General features: G+C 34.2%; 2 protein-coding genes across 5 annotated transcripts in view; one reads left to right on the forward strand and one right to left on the reverse strand.

Moving 5' to 3' along the window:
* The first annotated feature begins 688 nt into the window (after positions 1-688).
* LOC132748064 (large ribosomal subunit protein eL28-like) lies at positions 689-9,359 on the forward strand. Its single transcript, XM_060737605.1, has 5 exons — positions 689-825; positions 4,643-4,737; positions 5,400-5,523; positions 7,234-7,352; positions 9,237-9,359. The coding sequence occupies exons 2-5, from the start codon at positions 4,651-4,653 to the stop codon at positions 9,318-9,320; spliced, it is 414 nt and encodes a 137-aa protein (XP_060593588.1). The 5' UTR covers positions 689-825; positions 4,643-4,650; the 3' UTR covers positions 9,321-9,359.
* A 2,912-nt stretch (positions 9,360-12,271) lies between these two features.
* The window catches only part of LOC132748066 (uncharacterized), a 30,540-nt gene continuing 23,505 nt past the window's right edge, over positions 12,272-19,306 (reverse strand). For all 4 annotated transcript variants that reach the window (XM_060737609.1, XM_060737608.1, XM_060737606.1 and 1 more), the window contains one exon: positions 12,272-19,182. In XM_060737609.1, the coding sequence (XP_060593592.1) occupies positions 15,392-19,182 (3,791 nt within the window). In that variant the 3' untranslated portion in view covers positions 12,272-15,391. The remainder of the gene's footprint in view (positions 19,183-19,306) is intronic.

Consider the following 19,306-nt stretch of genomic DNA (forward strand, 5'->3'; position numbering starts at 1 on the left):
ATATGATTACAATAAATAAAAAAATAACTTTAAGCTTTAACATGATATCACCTAAAATGTTAAAAATGCTGATTTAAAAGTTACTTATTTATTTTCACAAACACGCCAGATATCCCTTAAGTTAAACAATGTATGACCCCTGTCACTTATTATGCAATTATCCAATAAATCATTTATGTGTCACCTTCCCAGGCCTGTCTGGTCATATGGTCTAGTTCACTAGAAGTGCACACGTTGTGCACTTCTATTTCAGCTCTAGTACACTAGAAGTGCACAAGATAGGAAAGTTTAGTGAGAACTCAACTGTAACTGATAATTAAGTTTTTGTTTCAATTGAAATTTTGTCATATAATTCTTAATTAATTGAGATACGAAGAGTATCATACTAATAAGCATGTTTGCGTAGAAACTATCATCATAGAAGAAGTATAAGCATGTTGCACACAATTTTAAGAAAAACTGGCGATATTCCCTTCCATAATTGTTCCCTTCTATACTTTTTTCTTCTTTTTTTCAATAATCATAATGATCCTTAATTTTGCTTTAGGTCACTTTCTGGCAGTTCTTGACGTAGATCAGTAGAAACTTTTCTTTGGGTTCAAATGCTCTCTAATTAATCCGCAGAAAAATAGTTCTACATTATATTGAAATAAAATAAGACGTTTGCAAAGACAGATGTAAAAACAACATTGACTGAATATAGTTCTCTTTTTTCTTATGAATATACAACCGATAATTTTTTACCAAAATTCGTTTTACTTTCGTCTTATTTACTTCACCGGAAACGAACTAATTTCTGCCTTTTAACTCCGCGTAAGAAACAAGGTACCACATGTGAAATTTCAGTGTTCATTTTTATGGTATTTTTAAATGTTTTGCCAGTTGTCGGGCATTCTTTACATACTAATGATAAACTTTGATAAAAGGCAAACCTTGAAAGCCTTTTAAGCATAAAACTTGTGTCCTTCCAGTGACGCACCACTTATTTTTTATTTCAGCTTTCATCCCACCCACATGTTTATCATGGGATTTGGCCAAAAGGAATAAATCTAGGATATAAATTATAATCTTTAGAAGAAGTTATCACAAATATGAGTTAGCAAAGCCGTTAAACGAGAAGTCAACTTAAGAAATCAAATTGACAAATGATTCTAACTAGGGATTAAATTATTTTTTATGTCTGATTAATTAAACGTGCTATTTTTCCTGATGTTCTGCATTGTCCATGTGTTTAGCGATGTATATTGTCGACGTAGCCAGCCGGCATATATTTCTGAGTTCATGTGACTCAATGTAGAAAGAAGACTGAAATATATCCAATGAATCCACAGGAAAATATCCCAATTGAAAGTTACAAAAATAAAAATATTGAAATTTGAATACAGAATTGAAAAATCTTTGAAACTAATGGCTTCTTCGCTGTAATAGTGCTTAAATGTTTGAAGATGCCATCCTAGACAGTGATTGCATGCATTTAATCACTGAAAAATTTCAGTCATGCATTTTTCCCAGATTTTAATATAATATGGCTGAAATACACCCATAAACACTTTCAATATGATCTACGAAATAACCTAGGTATATCTAGTGAAGAAATACGAGTTGCTTCCCTTATCTTCGATACCGCTTATGCTAAAACAAAGCAAAATAAGCCGTTTTTAAACCGCTAGTTTGTTGTGTTTAAATGTCCGATTTTAACGAGGGGACATCTCAAAATTGCCAAAAATCACTATTTTGCGTTGATTTTTTCCATCAAAATTGATTTCAAAGTGCTGCAATTTCTCATTGGATTGAGATAGAGTCAAATGCTTTTCAGCGTTGGTTACATTGTACCTTATGATCGATCTTAGGTCATTTTTAGCCTCTCGCAAGTCCAAAATTTTCTTGGCGATGAGGGGCTCATCCCCCTTCTGGCACCCCCTTGATGTATCTTTTGGTTTGGGGGCAGCGCCGAAAAAGAGGTCACTTTTGTATTAACATTTCTCCAACGAAAACATGTGTTTCGGGCCCAAATAGGACATTTTTTCACTATTTGAGGCCTAAAAGAGGGGGGTCGAAAGTGCGTTGTTTCGCGTATAGGGCTGCAACGATACACCAAATGTTCGATTCAATTTCGATTTAAGACACTCCGATTCGATTTTTTTCGATTCGATACATTTCTGATTACTAATTTATTTTTGGTATATAATTCTGCTTGTCTGCTCCAAAAGTGAGTTGCCTTCAACCTAGTGCTCTGCTTTTCTGTTGTAATATAACTATTATATAAACTGATTTGACTTAATAATTGTGTTTATGAGAATAAAAAGCTCTTGTCTATTTGGAAAATAATATTAATCAGGCAAATAATCATTAATCTCAGTAACATGACTATCACAGATACCTTCTGCTGACTAGGAATTTAACAAAGTATGTAAATTGTAAAGTAAATAACAATGTACAAAGTTTCACAAGGTTGTCAGATCTGATATTCAGATATTCTGTTTATAATTCCCATAATATGTAAAACTAATGTCAGTGTTGCACACAATACTTCTTAGTCTAGTAAACAATACAGAAAAAATGAAATTCATGAAATTATCACTTTTTTCACAATTTACTAAAGAAATTATTATCAATCCCAATGTCAAATATACATACTTACTGTAGTACTAATCAAACTTATTTCGAGAAGGCCAGGACACGGATAAAGACGATGATGACGTCTTGCGACCTCAACTCCAGTAAAGTAAAGTAAAGATTACCAAACAAGTCCACATCGTGTTTTCATATGTTGCATTAAATTAGACGTACTGCCGGTACTTATAGTAAAACACATTGTTATTGTGATGAAACTTTGCACAGATGTGAATGTACTACGCACTATTTTATTTTATGTATGTATGTAGTTTATGCTTAATGAGGCACAAAATGCGGCCTTAGTTGTCGAGTACGGACCCCAGACATATCACCAGTCATGCCTAAAAGGGTTAATTTTGAAGAACAAAGTGGTGATAATTAACCTCCATGCAATTTCCACGGAGTATTAGCCAAAGATATGAATTTTGAGCCAAAAGGAGGCCACTGTACGGCGTTCAATGAGAACATAAATGTACAGTAACCTGTGACAATAAGAAATGGTATCCCAAAAAAGGTATATGTTGGTGCCAGCAAAAGGCCTGCCGTTCAAGACGTCTAACCGGCTCACGCACCTTAGCACACCATCCTCGTCGATCCAAGAGCCTACTTTGTAGGGCATCGGCAGCTGGTCCGCAGCACAAGTTCTGATCTTTTTTCGCCGTCCCCAGTCTTCAAATCTTCTGCCGATGTCCTGTGTCTTCTCTACGACGTACATGTGCCGAGGGGAAGAGAAAGGCTATATTATTTTACTTCACAACTTATTTAATATGATCAGTGAACTTCAAGCGTTTGCAACATTTGATCGTATAATTCATTATACCTCACGCAAACTTTTTACTATTTAGTAAAAACGTCACATGTTGTTATTTCGAGATGAAATATCACCTTGCAATATTAAACAGGGGCGAGTAATCTATATAGACTAAAGAAAACTTTATGTTCTAGTTCTCTTCCTTGGTCGCTATGCTCTCTCTTATAATAAAATAATAACATATGTATCTCTGGGTAATATTATATATATTGTAGTAACCATTTCCCTGATATAACACCATCTGCTCTGCACTATTACCCCGAGAGTATGTTTATCAACGATTTTCACTGTCAGGTATTCATGTATGCTAATGTGCGGAGTCTTGCATACAGATATTTTTTCATTAATCGCAAAAGTTGTTTGACAGTAAGATTAGGTAATGTATAAAAATCAGTCCATAAACGAGTCCTTGTATGAACATAATCAGGCTGCACTCGTTTTGCAAAATAAAGACGATGATGACGTCTTGCGACCTCAACTCCAGTAAAGTAAAGTAAAGATTACCAAACAAGTCCACATCGTGTTTTCATATGTTGCATTAAATTAGACGTACTGCCGGACTTCCGTAAAGCATATTTTGCAAGTAGCTTTATCCGTGTCCTGGCCTTCCCAAAACCCAAAGTGTTCCCAAACCGTTGATTTTAATTTTTAGGAGGATTTTTTAATTTTATTTTATGAACATTGTTGTTGGTAGCCATTTTGACTTGTTTGCCGAAAATAAAACATTACGCGCCCACTGATTGGATGACCGAGTTTTAACTGGCCAATCGTATGTAACGTGATAAAGCGCGAAGGGAAAGACTAAAACTCTCACTGTTTCCATGTTTATTTTTGGGTGGGGAATCGAATCGAAAATGTTACCGTTTGTATCGGAAATCAAATCGGCGCTTATAAAACCGGTTTTCGATGCATCGAAAGGTATCGTTGCACCTCTATTCGCGTATATGTGAGGTAAAGGGTTAAGTAAATCTAATAAGTTATGATAAAATTATAAAGCTTTTTAAAATACAAAGTGTAAAAATAATAGCAAATGAATTTATCTGTAAAGTCATTGCAGCAACTTTAGGGAAGGTCCACTGAATGAAGCCTGGGGAATTTGTATTTTGCATATATTTGCATCTTTGTTTTGTTGTTGACCATGTGAAAACTTGTGTACAATACTCTTTTAAGTATGTAATGAATTACTTGAATTAAACTTATATAATATAATTTCAGACTTGAAAATGTGTGCGTCACCAGACTTGTTGTGGGGCATCATTAGAAACAATTCCAGTTTCCTTCTTAAAGGCAGTGGACAGACCTACAGTCGGGTAAATAATCTGCTCTCATCTTTTGATGTTTTAAGGTTATTATAATACTGAATTCTGTTGGACAAGTACACAGTTGTCAAAACTATGTTGGACAAGGCGCTAGCAGAGTCTGATACTGGATTTGCAGCTGTGTACAAGGAGGAATAAGAATGAATTGATTTTCCTAAAGTGTTCAAATATTTTCTTTATGTTGAGAAAAGCTGATTTATGGCATTTCACTGTACATTCATATTGTGCAATGCTTTATGATAGATAACATTGTTTCATCATCATGTACATTGATTTGTCTGGTTTGAAACTGAAGGAAGTCATTTCTGAATGTTGAAAACTGACTTTAGTGAGCTGATAACAATTTATTAACTAAGAACATTTTAAGGAGAGGACTAGATATTTATAAATATAACCTTTAATTTTCAGTTGGGGCTAGATACAATTGCTTATTGAAATACTGTTAGAAACCTTACTATTTTTGAGAAAGTCTAAATTGATAATTTATATTACAAAAATTGAAGTATGCACTTTTTCTGAGTGACAGAAAAGTAACCAATGACAAGCTGTGTTTTTAGTGGCAAATGGCTATTTTTAAGGACATATTTATCATAATGTTTTTGTAATTGTAACGTAAATGAATGAATTTTATGATATTGTTATTTCTACAATAGGAGGCCAATAATTTGAGAGCCCGTAATTCATTCAGATACAATGGATTAATCAACCGTAAAACTATTGGTGTTGAACCAGCTAAAGATGGCAAGGGAGTGGTTCTCGTAACAAAGAAAGGCGGAGGTAAGGACAAGATTAATAACATTAGTTTACATAATGACGGGTATTAGAGCAAATACAGGCTTCAAAGTGCCCCATTGTCAATGACTTAACAGCTTTAAATGCAGAAAAAGGTCTGGTAGTGCCTTGAGAATTCAGAAGATCAGTTCATGTATAGTCAGTTTTTACTTTCATTTCTGCTTATATAAGCCAATTGCTTTGGCATATCTGATACCATTGCAGTGCTTTTGTAAAACTTTTTGATTTTTCATATGAAGAAACTATCCAGCTGACTTTTGGAGGATTAATGGTTCCAGAGCAACAGATAAGATGCGTATTTGCGTATTTACGCAATTAATTTTAGAAAAAAAACAATTGATTTTTTAAGAATGCGTATCAAAACCCATTTAAAAAAATAAAATACGCAATTGTCTTGAAAACCTGTGCGTATTGTCATTTTCATCACCGCAAAATTAATCTGTAGTACGCTCGTTGTTTTGGACAAATTATATCGATATGCATGCTATCCGAATAATCCCGAATCAATGCTAACTAATCAACGGTCCCCGGTCTCCAATGACCGACTAAGCAATATCAATAAAGCATGAGACCGTCGATTTGTCTACTCAGGTCGACGGTCTTTACAGACCGGCAGAGACCGTTGATTTTGCAGAGACCGTCAATAAGTAGGTCCCAGCTGTATCAATAGACGCTTTGAAAGCAATTTGGCCTCGTGCAAAAGGGAAAATGATTCGTAAATAATCAAAAATCACTCAGAAAACGAATTTGTTAAAAATATTATGAAATATAACATGAGCATTTTATATAAAAAAATAAAACAATTGTGAAAAGTTCTAGTAAATTGTTAATCCTATTTTCTTTTTTTGATATTGAAACCATAAGATTCATATCTTCATAATTGAATACCCAATTGATCTTGAAATCATAGGGTATCGAGTTTTTGGATACCCAATTAAATGGAGCCAATACCCAATTCCAAAGGAAATGATGGAGTAATACCCAATTCACTTTTAAAGCTTATCTGTTGCTCTGGGTTCTACTAAGTACCTGCTAAGTTCTTGCACCTGAAGTGATACTTAATGGGGCACCTGAGGTATTCTTCAACCAGTAAAGCTGAAAAATTGCTATGAGTCTGTGTGACTTGAAACTCTATAAAACATGCAGGATTGTCATGTATTAGGTTTCATTGTGCATGTCTTTTCATATAATTTTTGCACACCAATAACATTTTTGAGCAATTTATTTTAATGAAGTCACTATTTTTCAGTACTGAACCATTCTAAGATGGTTATATGTTTGCATTAGAAACCAAAACTTGTGTTTCCTTGAAAATTTAGACCACTGAGGTTCATTTGAAATTTAAATCAGTATGTTCTGCTTGCCAATTTGATATAACTATTGATGTAGAGGTGTAAACTTTTGCAACCCTAATCTCCTGAGTAGATTTTTTCTATGCCACCACACCATCTGTGGCATATAGCGATTCACGTGTATATCTGTTAAAAAACTTCTTGTAAAAGAACACCGGTTCAATTTCAACGAGACTTGCCAAGATTGTTCCTTGGTTGAAGGGTGTCCAAAGTTGTTCAAAGAATATAATTCCATGCAGAAATCTGGATGGCAACCAAAAGAAATTTGGTCAAGAAATGACCAAAAAATATGTTTAGATAGCAGTAAAAACAGACAGACAAATAAGTGACTGCTATGTTTCAGTTATGGGAAGACCTGGCAAAGCTTTCAACCGTATTGAGTTGAAGAAGGGTGGACGTAAAACATTGACAACCATCAGAAACTCCGTCAGGAAGGGCCGCTACAGGAAAGATCTTAAGATGGTAGCTATGATCATTTAATCTTTTTATCATATGTAAATTTGTGCGTATTGAATAGATATTTAAAATATATAATGCTTGAATTATGTAGAAAACAGTATAGAGCCTAGTCAGGTTGCAAAAATGTGCATACTAGTGTGGCTGTATATGGATGGCATAGTCTAATGAAAGGCATTCCATTATTGCTACCAGTTTAAAGTCAGGAATAAATTTATCAAAACACTTACAGGTCATAGATATCATGATTAAGTACTTAATGAAAATATAAAAAGTGTATTAACAGTTTTTTGTCTAGATTTTTAATACTCCTCAAACTATAAAGATAATGATAAGAGATGATTGCAGATTATGAAGCTTTTTAGCTTATCTATTTGAAGAACGGGGAGAGCTATTGAACTCACCAGGGTGTAGGCATTCACAGTCACTCTTTAATTAATTTTGCTTATGCAAGTTGGTATCTTCAGAACTACTGAAGGGAATTGGTTGAAAACTTAACACACATTTAAGAGCATAATAGGATTTGGTATCCAAAGTCCATTACTAACATGGATTTTAACAGAATTATGCCCCTTATCAATATTGCAATATCCAGGCCCTTGTTTTACTATCAAGCGCTGAGAATAGTCAATCACGCTGTTCGACTAACAACTCTTGTTTCAATTATTCCTCTTTTTGGTTAGTGTTAAATTTTGCCTTAACCCATTACTTCATATACACGCCTTTATCACCCCCCCCCCCCCCCTTTTTGTTGTCTCAAATGATGAAAAAATGCCTTATTTAGGCTCCAAACACTTGTTTTTGTTTGAGAAATGTTGTTAAAAAAAGTGACCTTTTTTTCGGCGCGGCCCCCCAACCAAAAGATACATCAGGGGGTTGCCAGAAGGGGGATGTGCCCCCTTCTGTTTGGGGGTTTGAAGGGGGGCGGAGTCCCCCTCATCGCCAAGAAAATTTTGGACTTGTGAGAGGCTGTAAATGACCCCAGATTGATCATAAGGTAACGTGTAACCAACGCTGAAAAGCATTTGACTCTATCTCAATCCATTGAAAAGTTACAGCACTTTGAAATCTATTTTGATGGAAAAAATCAACGCAAAATAGTGATTTTTGGCAATTTTGAGATGTCCCCTCGTTGCCATGGTAACAGAAAATTTAAGCCTGAGCATGTTGTTGCAAGGGCAATGGTCCAGTCAACATTTGTGCCAAGTTTGATTAGTGTTGAAGCAGTTTTTATAGTATTATAGCAATTTGAACTTGTAACGGGAGACTTTTCAATGAAAACAGCCATTTTTCACAAAATGCTCATGAAGTAATGGGTTAAGTTATTGTTAATTTAGTTTTGTTATTCATTATATGATGTATGTTGAGTAATTCATATAAAAGTCAAAAAATAAGTTAAATTGAACCAATTAAAGTGACAAGGTCATTTATCAGTGTTTAGTTCAGCTGAATTAGTTATATATATCTAAAGATTGACTTTTATAATGGCCATTGACCAATAATTGATAATTAAAAATGTTGAGGATAAAATATAAATACTACCCAAATTTAAATAAGACTGCCCAATTCTTTTTGAAATTGAGCACTAATTTGCGAGTGATATTTACAGAAATTTCCTAAATGGTAATGTGGATTAATTGATTATTTCAAAGGAATTTATGAAATTGAACATAATTATGTCAAAATGTAAAGTTATTTTGAGTTTTACCTGTGCTCTCACCACTTACACATGGATGGACATATGTCACCAAGTATTTGACCAATGCGAACTAGTCTAATGCATAGATTATTTATAGAGACCAGAAGACAAAGTCATGTTATACTACTGATTTCATATTATATATTGTATTTTAATTGGTATATAATGTGATGTTGCTGTTTATTTTCCAGGCTGCAGTACGACGAGCCAGCGCCATCCTCAAGAGTCAAAAGCCCGTTGCTGTCAGAAAAACTGTCCGTAAAAGGAAAGATTAATGTACATAAACATTACAAAATAAAATAATGACAAAGAAATTTAGTGTTCTTGTTGACCAATGAAGTAGTGAATATAGACTCATTGGTGTATTTGAATTTTTACCTCACATGAGCACAACATGCTTATGGTGAGTTTTGCTGATCACCCTCTGTCCTTGTGTGTTGTTGGTCGTCTACAATTTCTATAAATTACATCTCTGCAACCAGTGACTGGCTATTAAAAATTTAACCAAATGTCATGGGAATAATCCGTCGGTGGACTTGTATCAAAGTTGCTCAAGTTATTCTGGTCTATTGCAAAAGATGGTCACAGGGTCTGAATCTTCTCGGCAGAAATTTGATCTGCCTGGGTCATCAATTTTCCCTTTATGCATATTGTAGAAATAATTCTGAAACCTGTAAGATGGTCGAGGTTTGTCATTAAAAGTAGAATATCAATTTTGAGGTTAGTTGTAAAAGGTGATGATCAATGAGGCCTTGACCACTTAAATCTTGTCCAATAAGGTTATTGGCAAAAATGTTTTGGATTACAGGGTGGACACTGTTGAGGTCAGTAATGACTAGAAGATGACCCAAATTTGGGTTTTTCGAGGCTAATGGTTAAAGCTTCACGATGCACTACCAGTCGCAGTAAATTAGTCAACCTGTTGCACTTAATTTCGAAGCTGTAAAAGTTTGTGTGTAGCCCCGGATTGGCTCGGAAAAACCCAAATATTCTTATTTCTGGAGTCTTACACTTTTTGTTGGTCAGTAAAATTAATAACTAGAAGAACCAAATTGATTTGTGGGCATTGATCATTGAAAGCTGTCTTGACCAATAACTACAGATGATCCCTTTGATCTACAGTCCTTAAATTTAGACGATCCTTATCAATTTTAATGTCAGCTGTTAAGTTGGATATCATTGAGGCATTGACCACGTAAAAGCTTGTCACACCAGTAATGGAGAACACTGGCTAAGAGACCGAGCAGATTTGTCATGAGTAGTTGATGAACCCTGTCTAACCAAGTTATCCTGTTATCAGGTCATAAAATGTCTGTCAAATTAAGATAGTTTGACTAATAATTGTAGAATGCTTTGGAAAAAGTTAGGTGTAGCACTATTGCATTTGTGATATATGAACTGACTGTGAATTTTATTCATAGGTTATGTTAAAACAGGACTTTGCTGTGAGAAACATACACTTGCAACTTAACACTGATACCATTCTGTCCTCCGGTGAACACTTTAGGCTCATTGGCCCCCTTGCATTTAGAATTTAAAAAAATCTTGATTAACAAGTGAAGCTGCAGTTTTCTTGTTGTTCACTTGTGCTCAGAGATGAACGTGTGGGATGGCAAGTTGTATTTATTTATACATTGTAGAAATTGTACACTTTATCAAAATTGGCGCTGATTTTTGGATCTCTTTAAGTACATAGAATGTTTGTTAGACATAAGAAAAGGCATCTAATCATTTTGTGTTTTATAATAACTTGATAGTATAGTGCTATGATTTTGTAGCATTAGCTAGTTGAACTCTACAAATTTTATTAATCATGCCCTTTATCGAGTCCCAATCCATGATCATTTTGCTAAATTCATTTTTTTTTTAAATCAATTTAGATATTTCAGTTAACAACAAAATTCTGAGAGCTTAAATGTATGAAACAAAATTTTGTGACCCTCTGCAAAAGTTACATAAGTTATGCTATTGGGACCAAAATTAGCCCTGCTTTGAAGCCAAGTAAGAATACATTGACTTTTCATGCCCTATGCCTGCTATTCGTAATCAGATTTGATTGTTCAGCAGTACCATGTAGATGTACAGGGTGGCATGAATAAGTTTTAACTGTCTATCTGCCTGTCCATCCACTTTTTGTTCAGTCAGTAACTTTGTTATTCATCATGGATTGATTTTGAAGTAAATGCTACATTGAAACAATGTGCTGTTTGCAAGACCCAGGTTTGAGGGTCCTTCTTGCACTAGGTCTCAAACTCAAAGGTCAAGCCACACTACTATGACTCTAAAGTCATGTATTAAGTTTCATGTGAATACCTTCAGAAGTATCAGGCTGATGCTAAATGAAACACTTTTAAGAAAATCTTTTTTCAAGTTCGAAATGGACCGCTAATCAGTCAAAATCAAAGTTCATGCTAAGAGTTATAGGGCCTAAATTTTACAAAGCACTATTATTCTGTGAAAACCCACACTAGAGTTATGTGGTTTGGTCAGTGACCTCATATTGTGATGTCAGACGTGAAACTGCCATGGGGGTGAGTAGGATTGCCCGAATTTTCTTCATATTAATGCTTTGGGCATCTTTTGTTCTTCCTGTTTTTCTATATACAGCAAGTCATTGTACTCCAGCAATCCCTGTTATGTGGGCATAATTAATACAAGATTAACTTGTGGTAGAATGCTAAAATTGCTATACATATATATCCAAACTTTGGGCACTATAAATTTCGAGATTTTAATAGTCTGTTTCCTATACAGGTCTACATCATGTACATGGCAAGTGTCTTCAAAGCAATGCCATATTCGACTCCAAGAGCTTGATGCATAGAAGTTCTAGGCAATGCTACATGCCAAAGTTCTAAAATACATAGTTCCGCAGATATAAATTTAGGTTTTTGTAAATTAAGTGACTCCCCAAGGGTGACAGAAATTTTAACAGCAGAGAAAAACACTATAATTATGTAACCTATGTAGCAACGCTACAGGCCATATAACTAAGCTTCATTGTAACACTTCAAAAGGGAACTTTTTGTGAAAAATTTCAATTTTTTAATGTCTTTTGCTCTTGTACTAAGTCTTGTGCCTCAGAATGGAACCATTTATACTTATATAGTCAACTTATGAAAAGGACCATCAAGGGATCAGATCTTTAATTATTCCTTTAAAGGCTGGTCACAATCTGCCATGCACTTAAGAAGATGCATAAATAATACATAAACAACAGTTAACTCTTTGTTGTATATATTTCATTTATAATCACAATTTTGTACAATTTTAATCATAATAAAATATAACATTTAGAACCCATACTCTTTAACATAAAACAAGAGGTTTGTAAACTTAAATTTACATGCAGACTGACATGAAAATGAAATGTTCTTGACATTTTGATAAAAAAAAGAGCTAATAATATGTGTAAAGACTAAGCCTCATATTCATCAATTAAATAAATTTATTATATAATCTAAAAATAGCTTTGAAATGCCTTTCCCTGATTGGCTAACAACCAATTTTTGTAAAAGATGAGTCAATATCGGAGTATATTAACTGGTTTTTTCCTAATAGATTCTCAGAGTTATAATATTAATTGTTTTTCTTCTAAAAATAGATTTTCTGGAAATTCCCCGAAACACACGAGACTATGATGTGACATCACACCAATTCTGGAAAAATGTCGAGTGACACGTAAATAAGAGTCAAATTAGTCTTTTTTAGTTACCGGCTTTACATTTTAAGACCAATACGAATTGGCGTGCCAATGCTCTCATTTAAAAGAAAGGGCAAAATTATGGTAAAAGTAGACAAGCTGAAAAATACCGATTTCCGTTGTATGCAATGGCAGATTTGATAAGCAATATAAAAGCTATTTATAAATTATATAATAAATCAGATATGTACTTTTTAGCTGTTGAATATGATGTGATATGTACGGAAAAATTAATACCTTGGCTATCGCCCAAGTCAATATTAATTTTTTCAGTACATATCACATCATATTCAACAGCTAAAAAGTCCATATTTGTATAATGTGTACTGACTAATCCTCATAGTCATCAATTAAATAAATTAATCTTACCAACCAATTGTCATTCATCAGTAGAGAGAAAGAGAGGGGGAAAAAAGAAGATAACAAATGCCATTTTTTTCAAATTTGTAAATATGACAACAAATATTAGATTTGCCACAGGAGTGACAACCATTAGTCCCACCATCTAGATGACACAGGATTTCATGTAGGTCCATCTATCATTATTTTTATGAGTTTGAAAAAAGTCCTTTTCAAAGGCGTATAGAATTTTTGTGCAGACTCAAAATTGTCTGAATTTTGTTTGACTTTCAATGGTAACCTTGAGCCAACACAGTGGCGGTGTGGATTCTGACAATCAACTTGTTGAAATAAATGTAATGAAATCATGTAAAAGCTATGTCTAAAGAAGGGGTAAAAAGTGGACCCTTTGGAGCTGTAGTACTGACCAACAGATGGGACAAATTGATACTAATAAAGCCGCCTCTAAGTACCATGGTAGCGGTACAATTATCTCCAATATCTTACAAATATCCAACAATATACATGTAAATATGTAACACCAATTATATACAAAATTTTTCTTTGTACAATTTCAACACACATACATGGTATCAGGAAATAAATATGTATTTTCTAAGGTATTTAACCAGTTACCTGCTGAATATTTTAAACAATCTTGTCCAGCTTCTAGTTTAACAACATTACATATTCATTTTCAAGACTGAAATTGTGAAGTTTGTTAGCCACCTGCATAGAGTCTGGTCAGAATGCATGGTATTGTGCAAGCTTGCCTGGCTCTATACTGGTGACAGAGGCTAATTCCAGCAGGAAAAAGGTTAAAAGTATATCCCCTTAAGTCATAATATATTGACAAAAAATAAATAAACCAAAAAAAATCATGGAATTCAATTGAGCAAACTTAATAAAAGTGCTTAATTCAAATAAGTTATAAGTAAATAAATATAGAAAAATGACTTGAAAATATTGCTTAATGTCTGGTATGAAGACATTAAAAGCTGGTTATTAAAAAAGATTCTGTTTAATAAATGGCAGAAATTAAATGCATGTACATCCTTGATATAACAAATGAGAAAAGCATAGTTTCAAAGCCACTTGTTTACAATTTAACAAAAATTTTGTACAAAGGAACTACGTATCTCCTGTTACAAAAATTATTAACATTAAGATTCTTTAAAACATTCAGTAAGTTATTTTCTCTTTAGTGAAAATACAAAAATTAGGCTGTAGCATGACATTTGTGGCATTTAAATAAGACTGACTGAATTAAACATAAATAATAAACAAGCAAATTCGTTGAATTTATATCCCCCGCCGAGTACTGGTTATTATTAACACAACAACTGAAGACATAAGGCTTTATTTATATATTAATCATGGCATAAACTGTAATATTCTTTGAACTTGAAGCCTTGTACCTTCAAACAAGAAGATTTTTTAATTTTTTTAAAATACCCAGGTGCACAACTACACATGCTGATCAACATTCCTGTAAACTATCATGACTCTAGGTCAAATACTTTTTGAGTTACATGCAACACAAGTTGAAAATTATAAAATTTTACTAAGTCAAGGGCAATAACTCTAAAAATACTAAAAATATCCGGACGAAAATACCCAGGTGCACAACTACACATACTGATAATATTCCTGTAAAGTTTCATGACTCTAGGTCAAATACTTTTTGAGTTACATGCGACACAAGTTGAAAATTACAAAATTTTACTAAGTCAAGGGCAATAACTCTTAAAATACTAAAAATATCCAGACGAAAATACCCAGGTGCACAACTTCACATGCTGATCAACAATACCATAAAGTTTCGTTGAATTCCATCCATTAGTTGCAGAGAACTACTCCGGAAACGAAATTCGGACAAAATTTTACTGAGTCAAGGGCAATAACTCTAAAAATACTAAAAATATCCAGACGAAAATACCCAGGTGCACAACTTCACATGCTGATCAACATTCCCATAACGTTTCGTTTAATTCCAGCCATTAGTTGCAGAGAACTACTCCGGAAACGAAATTCGGACAAAATTTTACTGAGTCAAGGGCAATAACTCTAAAAATACTAAAAATATCCAGACGAAAATACCCAGGTGCACAACTTCACATGCTGATCAACATTCCCATAACGTTTCGTTGAATTCCAGCCATTAGTTGCAGAGAACTACTCCGGAAACGAAATTCGGCTGGACGGACGGAAGGACGGACGGACAACGCCAAAACTATATCCCCCTCCCGATTCCATCGGTGGGGGATAATAAATATTATAGCCAAATGGTAAAATGATGAACATTCACTCTGAATCTGAAAGAACAATGATATTTTCACTACTACTAGATGAGATCTGGTTAACTTCTAAACTATATGGTGTTGAGTCTGGTTCTTGGTATGTTTCTATAAGGCTCGCATTTTCATCCTCTTCTATCCACTGAGCCCTACCAGAATTACGCGGAGGTCGTGGGACTATGTCCTGAGGTTTTGCCTGAGATCTAATTTCTTGTTCTGGTTTCGATTTAACTATAGCTTTTTCCAGCTGTATAAGTTTATTTCGAATGTCTGGCACAATTTTTACATTAGCATGGCTGTCAACATCACAAGATGTGCTGCTTATGCTGTCGTCATTTTCGATGCCACAACTTACTTCATCATCATCTTCATTATCATCATCATCTCCACTTTCATCATCATCATCTTCATCATCACCCTCATCATCACTAGCCTGCAAATCATCATCATCATCACCTACATGCTGGTCATTGGCTTGAACTGATGTGTCTGACACAAGTTCAGTTCCAGTTTCAATATTCGTGATGGTACTTTTGCTATTTCTCTCCAAAGCTGACTGTTTATCATTGACATTTCTTAGATTTTCATACCCTTCATCCTGACATGCTGCATTCTCTTCATCATTTGAGACATCTAGTCCCTGTGTACAGGTAGATGGTTTGTTTTCCACTGTCACAACACCTGTAGATCCTAATGTATCATTAAGTTTTACACTATCAAGTTTTATGGCAGTGAAAATTTCTGTTGGTTCTGCTTCTTCCATGTCATACTCATTACTTTCTTCTTTTTGTAACTCATCTAAATCTTCAGGTTTTTTATCACATGATTCACTACCGTGGAATGACTCAATGCTTTCGCATTCATTACTTTCAACTGTACCTAATGAGCCTTCAAAGATGTCAGGAATACTTCGTAATTCCTCATCCTCAGCGACATTTTGTTCTAATTCATTGCTGCTAGTTCTTTCTACATCTCTTGGTTTTTCTTTCAGATGACTCTCCTGATTAAATTCTACACTACTGACTTCTAAATGCATCTTTTCCTTGTTACCACTTTCACAAATTTCTAGTTCACAGTCTTTATTTTTGTTACTTTTAACACTTGTTTCTTCAATTTTGGTTTTGCTTTTCACAAGTTTAGAGTTTGATGTGGAATTTTCAGTTGATAAAGAGCCCTCTAAATGATTTTTCTTTGAAGTTTCACCTAATTTAGAACACTGAGGGGAAATTGATGAGTTCTGAGCACATTTGGATTCTGTCTTTGTGACTTCAATTGTATTTGTTCTTTCTTTCTCAGTGTTTTTAATGTTTTCACTAACAATATATATTGCATCTTTACTAGTGTTTCCACATTCTGGCGGATCATCAATACAAATTACATCATTTGCTGTGTCATATTTTACAGCACATTTTTCTTTATGCTTGGAAGTTTTCTTCTTTTTTACAGGGACCTGATCTACCTCATCACAGTCTATTATCACAACATCATCAATAACTTTTGAAGCAGTAAAAGAGGCTTGTTGCGCTTTTGCCCTTTCATTTGAAACTTTCCTCACTTGATTTGGAGTGTTAGGAAATTTTTGCTGAGAATTCTGAAAACCAGTACTTCTTTTTTGACTAAATCTTTGTGTAGTTTGACCCTGAATGTTAAACCCTTTGTTTGAAACATGTTTAAATTGACTAGAATTTGTCCTGGCTGGAGTAGACCCACTAGAGCTGCCTCCTTTAAAAGGAACAGCTGTAAATCTTGGAGAAGACTGAGGTATATTGTAATTTCTCTGCACAAAATTGGAATGCTTTGGAGATTGAGCATTCCAGTTTTTATTTGTATAAGGATAAGGTTGGTAGGTATTTGACTGCATGCGAAATGAACTTCTTGGATTCATTTTAGAGCCTGTATTCATCTGTTTGAAACCTTGAGTGTATTGTGATGTATAAGATGGCCCACTAGTGTCTCTTCCAAATTTCTGCTGCTGTACTTTCAAAGGGCTGTTTGAGGTAAATTTCATTTTGGAATTCATATTCATAGGAGTCATAACTTTGGAGATCCCACTATTATTTTTTTCAAATTCATTTTGTTGAACTTTCCATGAATTATTGGATGTACACCGAGAGTTAGAACTCACAACAGTGTTCAGTTTTGTATTTCCCCCCATGAATCTATTAGTGTTATTCAAATTTCGTGGATACTGCTGAACACATTTGGACCCTGTATTACCTTTGTTAAAATTGGCTGGTGATTTTTGGGGCTGACTATGCCAGTCTGTATATGATGAAGGACTAATAATGTTAGAATTTGATGACAAAGGCGAACTCATTTTTGTGCCTCCTTTCATAGACAGTGTGTTCATATTGCTAGAATTAGACGATTGTTGTTTAGCAAATGATTGCATATTTGATGGTTTAGTGGTATTGTTTCTTGGTGGCGGTGACTGATAATTTCTGCCTCTATTCTGAACAGTAAAATCAGTTCTGGAATGCAATCCATTTGGACCTTGTACATTGCTGTTCTTTACCCTGTTAACTTTAGTGAAGTTAGAATTGTTTCTTTGCAAGCTACCTGATATATTGTCAATTTTTCTTGCCACATTTCTTTTCTGTATAGTTGGACAAACTGGCAAAACTTCATTTTCAACATCATCAATTATCATTACATCTGGTTCACTGTTTAATACTTCATTTATCTTTTCAATAATTTTATTATCAATATTATTTGAAGGTTTCTTTATTCCTTCATTATCTTTAAGAACTGGCAGTATTTGTGAACTCTCTTTGTCAATTTCTTTCTCAACCTCTGATGGGAGTTTTACAGATTGCTTTACACTTTCGCTTGAACTATTAAGACTCGAGGTATTTTCTTCAGATGTGTTTTTACCTGATACAATCCCATTGTCAACATTTTCATCTTCCTCTCCATGCAATTTACTTATATCACTTAAACTTACATGATGTGCGGAAACTATTTTCAGACCCAGAGATTGATCATCACTAACATTCTTGTCTTCATCTTCATCATCAGTTATAATAGTTACATTTGAAATATCACTTGTATTCTTCTCATCTTCTTCAGACTTGATCACCTCATTGTTGTCCTTTGCATTGCTATCAAACACTTGGCTGCTTTCTGAAACATTTACTGATATCTTTGGACTTGTTGAAACCATTGAACTAGCTGACACAATTAGACTTGTCTCAGTAAGGCTAACATTAGCATCCTTATTACTTACTGAAACATCTTGGTTTTCTTTAGAAATATCACCAAATTTGTCATTATTAGTATCAATTTTGTTTTCTTTTTCTGGTTCTTGAGAACATATTAACACATCATCTTCTTCATTATCACTCAAAATCATTACTGTTTCAGCCTCATCAACAGTGCCCTCATTAAGTGATGGACTACAATGCCCAATAGATTCAAAATCATCCTTCTGGGGACACTTGGTTTCACTAGAGGAAGGATGTGGTACACTAGGGGGATGACATTGTTCACTAGGAAGCTGATGTGGTTCAGTAGATGGCTGATGCATTTCCCTAGGAGGAGGAAGGACTGGTCTTGGGGGAGGAAGTGCTGGTTCAGTACTTTTAATGTCCTCTTCAATTACAGTAGGATTTTGCTCGATGTCTTTCACCTCTTCTTTCTCAGAAGTTCGGTACAGCCCAAGTTGTTCACAAAAATGCCTCTCTTTATTATCTTTGTTCACTACATCACGTCTATATGCAGGTTTCATAGGACTTAATTTCTTTACATCTTCGGGGTTGTCATATGAAAATGTGGATTTTTGTCCACTCTCTAAGTTTTCTGCAAAAAAAAAAGAACAGTAATGAATCAGGGTTAATTTTAGATTTAAAAAATACAACTTTTTATTAAAAAGGTATGATAAAACTTATCAAACCCTACAATAAATTTTGTCAAAAGTAAGTAA

The sequence above is a fragment of the Ruditapes philippinarum genome, unplaced genomic scaffold (genome assembly GCF_026571515.1).
Source record: "Ruditapes philippinarum isolate M1 unplaced genomic scaffold, ASM2657151v2 ctg505_1_1_1_1, whole genome shotgun sequence".
NCBI classification, from domain to species: Eukaryota; Metazoa; Mollusca; class Bivalvia; order Venerida; family Veneridae; genus Ruditapes; species Ruditapes philippinarum.